The 6,954-nt window shown below is 34.1% G+C and overlaps 1 protein-coding gene across 1 annotated transcript; it reads right to left on the reverse strand.

The window, feature by feature from the left end:
- Nucleotides 1-315: 315 nt before the first annotated feature.
- On the reverse strand, nucleotides 316-1,358 carry LOC113311311 (early nodulin-like protein 1). Its single transcript, XM_026560150.1, has 2 exons — nucleotides 1,352-1,358; nucleotides 316-638 (listed from the first exon to the last, which is right to left on the reverse strand). The coding sequence occupies exons 1-2, from the start codon at nucleotides 1,356-1,358 to the stop codon at nucleotides 316-318; spliced, it is 330 nt and encodes a 109-aa protein (XP_026415935.1).
- Nucleotides 1,359-6,954: the final 5,596 nt, after the last annotated feature.

Raw genomic sequence — 6,954 nt, forward strand, 5'->3', positions numbered from 1 at the left:
CATCAAATTATATTTAGTATAAATCAAAAATAAACTATAAAGTAATATATAATAACATGTCAGATATTGAAGACGAATCACACAAATCCAAGTTTAAGCCGATCAAACAAATATAATAATAATTAAAATCCTATTATGTAGTTTTAATCTAAAAAAACCACATCAAATAAAAGAGCCCCTAACATTCGTTCTCACGCTAAAGAGAATGGGAATAACAAATAATAAAAATAAATAAAGAATTACACAGTAGACTTCCTAGTTATTTAAGCATTCAAAGACTGAAACCCCTAAACTAATTAATACTAGTAATACTGTCTAGAGGAGACCAGCGGATCCAGCAACAACAAAAAGGAACATTGGAACTATAGAATAACAACTAATACTAGCAGCACCACTCGAACCAGATGTGTTGCCATCCCCTGAAGGCGATGCTTCCTCAACCGCCATGACTTTGATTATCATCTTCTGTCCTCTTTCACAATGACCAGATACTCCACTGATAAAATAAAAGTAACCTGAGCGGTCGAGTTTGAATATGGTGTTGCCATTGTTGGAGAAAAATATGGGCTGAGTAGAGTTGCAAGCTTTGTAGTCACTATCACTCACCACCATTACAGAATCTTTCCCATACTTGAAACCTGGTAGAATCAAGAATAAAAGTAAAATCATATCAATTACATAACACTTCTTAATATGTTGTAGAACTTGTTTGTACATATAGATAGATTACTTACACTACAAGAAAAGTTGGATTAAGCGACCAGTCATTTTTGGTTGGAAAAGCCCATATTGAGTCGCTCTAACCTTTAAAGCGACTTAATTTGGCTCTCGCTCTCGAGTTGCAAAAGGTGGGATTTCTACAAGTCTAGAGCAGCTAGGCAATCGCTTTAGTAATCAAGCAATTATCACATAGCGTCTTTTTTCTTAATTGCTTCATGGCTAGACCGACCTTCCTAGAGCAAGCAAAATAGTGATCGCTTTAAAGCTAGACCAACCAAAATACAACAAGCAAAATAATGATCGCTTTAAAGCTAGACCAACCAAAATACAACAAGTGAAACACTGATCGCTTCATAGATAGACCAACCATATTAGAACAAGTGAACCTGAAGTTTGGTCGCTTACATTTTTGAGCTACCAAACTTTTTGCCCGGAAGTATTTAGCCGATTTCGATTTAGATAAATCCCAAATTGAAATTAAAATGAAACTTACAATTAAAATTGATACTAAAACAAATTATGAACCAAATTAAAAACTGAATCAAGTTTTATTATATCACATAGATCAATTTACATCATTTCTTAAAAAAAAGACAATCTTTACACGAACAAAAAGATCAAAAATACTAACCAATCATTTCTTTAAAAAATGATGATTACAATTTCCTTAATTTTTAAATAAAAGATGAACACTCCTTCGACTTTGTAGCACCAAGCTCATGATAAGAGATTCATACTTCCATCATTCTTGTGTTTAAGTTCCTCTCTGATCATTCATCATTGGGATCTTGATGGAGTACTCATACTCTAATAACATCATGGAAGGAATCAAAAGCCCGTGAGGGATTAGGCTGTAGCATGAAGGAAGTGATTCACATAATTATAATCAGGAGATAATGGATTCTCATCTATAAAGCCATCAAACCTCACAATGCACCTTCAAAAGTTCTCCATAACTAGCTAGCTCAAATCCTAATAAAGATTAACTCAATTAGAATTAACAGCACAATGACAACAATTACCTGGGCAACGAACGAAACCACTAAGGGAAAAAGTGGATAAATGTCTAGTATAGATACCACTGTCATCAATATGACCAATGTTAAGCTGAACTGAAGAATGGTCTTTTGCAGTAATAATTCTCTTTGTAGAAGAACTGCAGAACCATCGTAGCAAAGAGGGCACTCTGCTCATTCTCCTGAAAGAAATTAAACACAATGTTAATGCTTTAGGTTCGTTTAACGAGATTATAGCACAAAAGTTTACTAATTTGGTAAAGAGCTTACATGGCCTACCAAGTGCAAAGAATCCCAATTACTGGGATTAACATCATTTCATCATTGGGGAAGCATCCTTCATCATAAGAAATTATTTCTTGGTTCATTTCGCCTTCAATTAACTGCATCCTACAAAGAGATATGAGTGATTGATGCATCTTCATCCAGCAAAAATTATTACTTCAGTACAAAAATTCCATACCCAGAGTCTCTTAAAATACATAACCTAAACAGACCTAAAAAGGAAAATCAATTGAGTACAGTAAAATTAAGCCCAAAATTAAACAAAATCAAAAGACAAGATACTTAGCAAATCCTTTGGGAGCATGTTATTCAACTCTAATTCGATTAAGAAACAATTATTAGAAAACGAACCAACTTCTACTTGTTCTTCTCCTCCTCTGTAATTCATCTTCCATTTTCTTCTGCCCTCTTTTCCACCTTCTTCTTCTCAATCCCCTTCTTTATATCCTCCTCCACTTGGTTCCCCTGTTTACACCAACAATTACAGAATCAGTAAAAATTAAATTTTAATTTTAATTTTAATTTCTATAATCAAAATCAACCAAATCAAAAGGAGAGAACCTCATCAGAGCTGTCAATGTAAGAGTTTTCCACTTTGCACCCCTCAACATAATCTACATCAAAAAAACAGACATCAATTTCACTTAAATCTTCACTTCATCTCAACGTAATCTACATCAACAAACACATGCATCAAACCCTTAATCTTTTGATTTTGTTGCACCCCTCAACGTTATCTACATCAACAAAACAGACATCAAACCCTTAAATCTTCACTTCATCTCAAGTTCACCTCAAACCCTTGTTTCTTGAAATCTTACAGACATCAATTCCCTAATTCCATTACAGATTCATCTTCTACAACATCAACGAGATCAGTTCTTCCCTCTTTTCTCGATCAGTAGCATCATAAACATTGTCAGAATATGAAATAGATATCTTTTTAGATTAAGAGAGGTAGGGAATGATCTAGGTGTGTCTATTAGAGGTGGTGTTAATACGAGTACGTGATTTGATTCAGAACCAGAAGAACATGTAAATCCGATGATATAAATTAGGGTTTTGGGGATGAGTTCAAGATGAAGTAAAATAGAGAAATCAGTGATGAAATTAAGGGTTTCCACTTGAACTAAAGCTAGGGTTTGTGAGGATTCAGTATGAAATCGAAAAGAGAATCAGGGATTTGGGAAATCAGTGAATTAAGGTTTCGTGGAATTGTTCAAAGGAATATGTATAAAATGAAATTGAGAGTCTTCGGGGAAGATTAGAGATGATTTTTTACTGAAATATAGAGATGGAAGAATCGAGTTCTGTGATGAAGATTCGAAGCAATTGAAGCTAACGAAACTTGGGTTAAGGTTTTTTTTCCTGAGGGAGGGGAAGATGAGAGACGAGAGAAGTGAATGAAGATAAGTGAGAGAAAAAAAAATAGTTTTATCTAAAAGAATTTGAACGGATAAGATGTGATAGGATGGGGTCATACGGATTGTGAAAATATTTGGACGGTATAGATTTAAGTAAAGAGTGTCATACGGATCAAGGCAAGTGTGTTTTCTTTGTGGTTTCTCTTTGTGTTAATACGAACTCATGTTTTCGGTTTAATTATCAACCTTCGACATAAAAAAAAATCCAAGAAAAATATTAATAAATTTAGCACATTGTTATCGACATTCTGATATAAAAAAATCCAAAAAATGTATAAGAATGAATTGGGAAAATGAAAAATGAATTCGATAATTGGTATGTTTCTTTGTGTTTTTGTGCTTTCTCTTTGTGCTTACGGTTTGAATTTCGACTATTCGCATTGGTCATGAAGTAATTTTGACAAGTCATATAGGTCATGAAGTAGATTTAGTTCACACTGTTAGACTCAAGAAGCATAAAACTATGAACCAAGAAGCTCCGGCAGGATTCTGACTTCAAACTTAGCAGGATACATCATCGAAATCGATAAATATGAAGCTCAATGTCGATTCGAACTTCAAATGTGGTATAACGGCATACAAACTATGAACCACGAAGCTTCGGGAGGGTTCTGACTTCAAACTTAGCATGATATCATTCAGTCACTCAATTTTTCTTGGACTCCGCCTTTCTCATGTTATCATCAATGTAAACAAATATCCAAATATCAATATCTCATTGAACTTTGATTTCTTTTTATATTCTTGTTCTAATCATTAATTCTAATATTGGGTTTGTGTTAGAACTTTCAGTTAGTTGTAATTCGTGGAATTTTCCTTAGGCATATGAGCTTTATATTTATCGATTTCGATGATGTATCCTCATAAGTTTGAAGTCTGAACCCTCCTGGAGCTTCTTGGTTCATAGCTTGCCGTTACACCACATGTGAAGTTCATGACCAGTATGACTACTCAAAATTGCTTCATGACCTATGTGATTAGTCGAAATTCAAATCTGAAGCACAAAGAGAAAGCACAAACTGACAAAGAGAAAGCACAAAGAAAAATCACTTTCTTATTTTCCTGCTACATTCCCATATATTTTTCGGAATTTTTTTATAACTGAATGTCGATAATAATATCCTAAATTTATTGATACATTTTTTGATTTTTTTCGTATCAAAAGTTGATAATAAAATCGAATACACTAGTTTGAACTAGCACAAAGAGAAACACACAAACTTTCCAATTTGTATGAGCATGCTAAAATGAATCTACACCGTCCGTTAATTTTTGTAATCCGTATGATACTAATCCGACCAATAGAAAAGTAGAATAACAATCATGATCCGTATGCCATTAATTGGACCAATAGGAAACTAGGATAACAATCATGTCCCTACGACATTAATCTAACCAATAGGAAACTAAAATGTATAATCCACGGATATTAATCCAAAAGGAAACCTCATACGGATTGCCAACTTTATCCGACGACCACAAGTTCATTTTGAATTAGAAAACTTTCTGGGCAACAAAATTTAATTGTTTTGAATTAAAGGGGACTTTCTGGCGGCAAAATTCCACCACTTTTTGTAAAGAAGTTATTCCAGCTAAGAGACACTAGTATTTCGGTCCCAATAAAAACTTAGTAGTTGACTAGTTGACTGCTTTTATATCCTTCACGTGTTAGCTTGAAAAAATTGTTTGCTGAACTGGGACCAAATGGTACAACGGCAAGGTAACACCTAACAGCCAACAACATTTCAATGGGATGATATCCTTATTTTAGAAAATTTACCATTCATTTTCTCTGGATCGGTTTTACTACCATTCATTTTTTTTTTTTGGAACATCATCGAGAGGTACAAATCATTTGCTATCTTGGGATGCATGTATCCTTAATTAAGATAAATCTTACTCACCAACAAACTAATTCTTTTTATTAGTTACATGAGCGTATTTAGAATGGCCAAAAGAAAAAACTTAGTAAATAAATCACCAATTGTATGATATGACTTCTCTTTGATAGAGTGGTGGCTAAGACTATTGGTAGCTGAGATAGGATTATACCAACCAAATATTTTTTGAATTGCTGCCCTATGATGGCTCAAAGCAAGTAGCGACTCAAGTATTTTTGTAGTTGTTGTGGATAACTTGAAAAAGTGATGTAACAATCATACACCTTTATTGGTCGCTTGAAAATAGTGGAAATAAATTTACAGCGAGTAAACTATCTGTTGGTTGCAAACTTGGTTGCTTAACCATTAAAGCAACCAAAACTTCGGGATCTTGCTAAGATTTTGGTCGCTTAAGCCATGTTTTCTTGTAGTGTTACGGATCGAGTCGTCGATTTGAAACCTTTTTTTAGTATCCCAATCGTTGTAGATATTACTAGCATTAGGTTTCGGAACAACCCATCCTTTAGTATCACCAACATCATACTCTAAGGAATGTACTACCGCATTGAAGTAGTGAAGAGAACAAAAAATGAAGATCATACAGAAAAGTAGACTTGTATTCATGGTTGACATGCACAAGAATAAGACTTTAGACTAGAGAGAATTGTATATTAAGAATGGGTTATGTGGAGGGAATTGTGATGAGGTTTTACATAGGTATATTTAAAGGAATGGATTTGATGAAGGGGGGAGTAATGGCAACTGCAAAATGAAACTTAGCTTATATAAAGACAACTCTCTTTATTGATGTTTATAAAATCTCTCAAAACTAAACACAAGCTCTAATCTTGCTCGTATGATCAACCACAATTTTGGTGATCATATATATATAAAACTATGAATTCCTTTTCCTAGTCCTATTACCTTATTACATGTCTTTCCTTTTCTTAGAACTAGATGACTTCTAATTCCCTTAGGATTACATCAATTTCCTTTTCTTATCCTAACCAACTTGTTAGAGATTATCTTATGCTTAATGTTGAAGTTTAACCAACATTCTCCCCGTTAAGCTTCAACCTTACCCGTGACATATCTTGTACTCCAATCAGTTGTCTCATTTCTTCAAACTTGATCCGAGCTAATGCCTTTGTCAATATATCTGCTTTCTGCTCAGTTCCTGGTATGTGTTCAACGTTGATGATCTCCTTCTCGATACATTCTCGTATGAAATGATACCTTTTGTGAATGTGTTTCGTCTTCCCATGAAACACTGGATTTTTAGTGAGTGCAATTGCAGAATTATTATCAATCTTGATGAGAACTTTTTCAGGTTCTCTTCCTTTGATTTCACCCAACAGTTCTTGAAGCCATATTGATTGTTTAGCTGCTTCTGTTGCATCCATAAACTCAGCTTCACAGAATGAGAGGGCTACAGTGTCTTGCTTCTGTGAAAACCATGTAATAGGTGCTTCTCCTAGATAAAATATATGACCAGTTGTACTTTTTCCATCATCTTGGTCAATATTATGACTGCTGTCACTATACCCAACAATTCTTTTTGATCCTCCTCGACCATACTTCAATCCATAGCTGATTGTTCCTCTTAGATATCTCAATATCTGCTTTATT

The sequence above is a fragment of the Papaver somniferum genome, chromosome 9, assembly GCF_003573695.1.
Source record: "Papaver somniferum cultivar HN1 chromosome 9, ASM357369v1, whole genome shotgun sequence".
Lineage (NCBI taxonomy): Eukaryota > Viridiplantae > Streptophyta > Magnoliopsida > Ranunculales > Papaveraceae > Papaver > Papaver somniferum.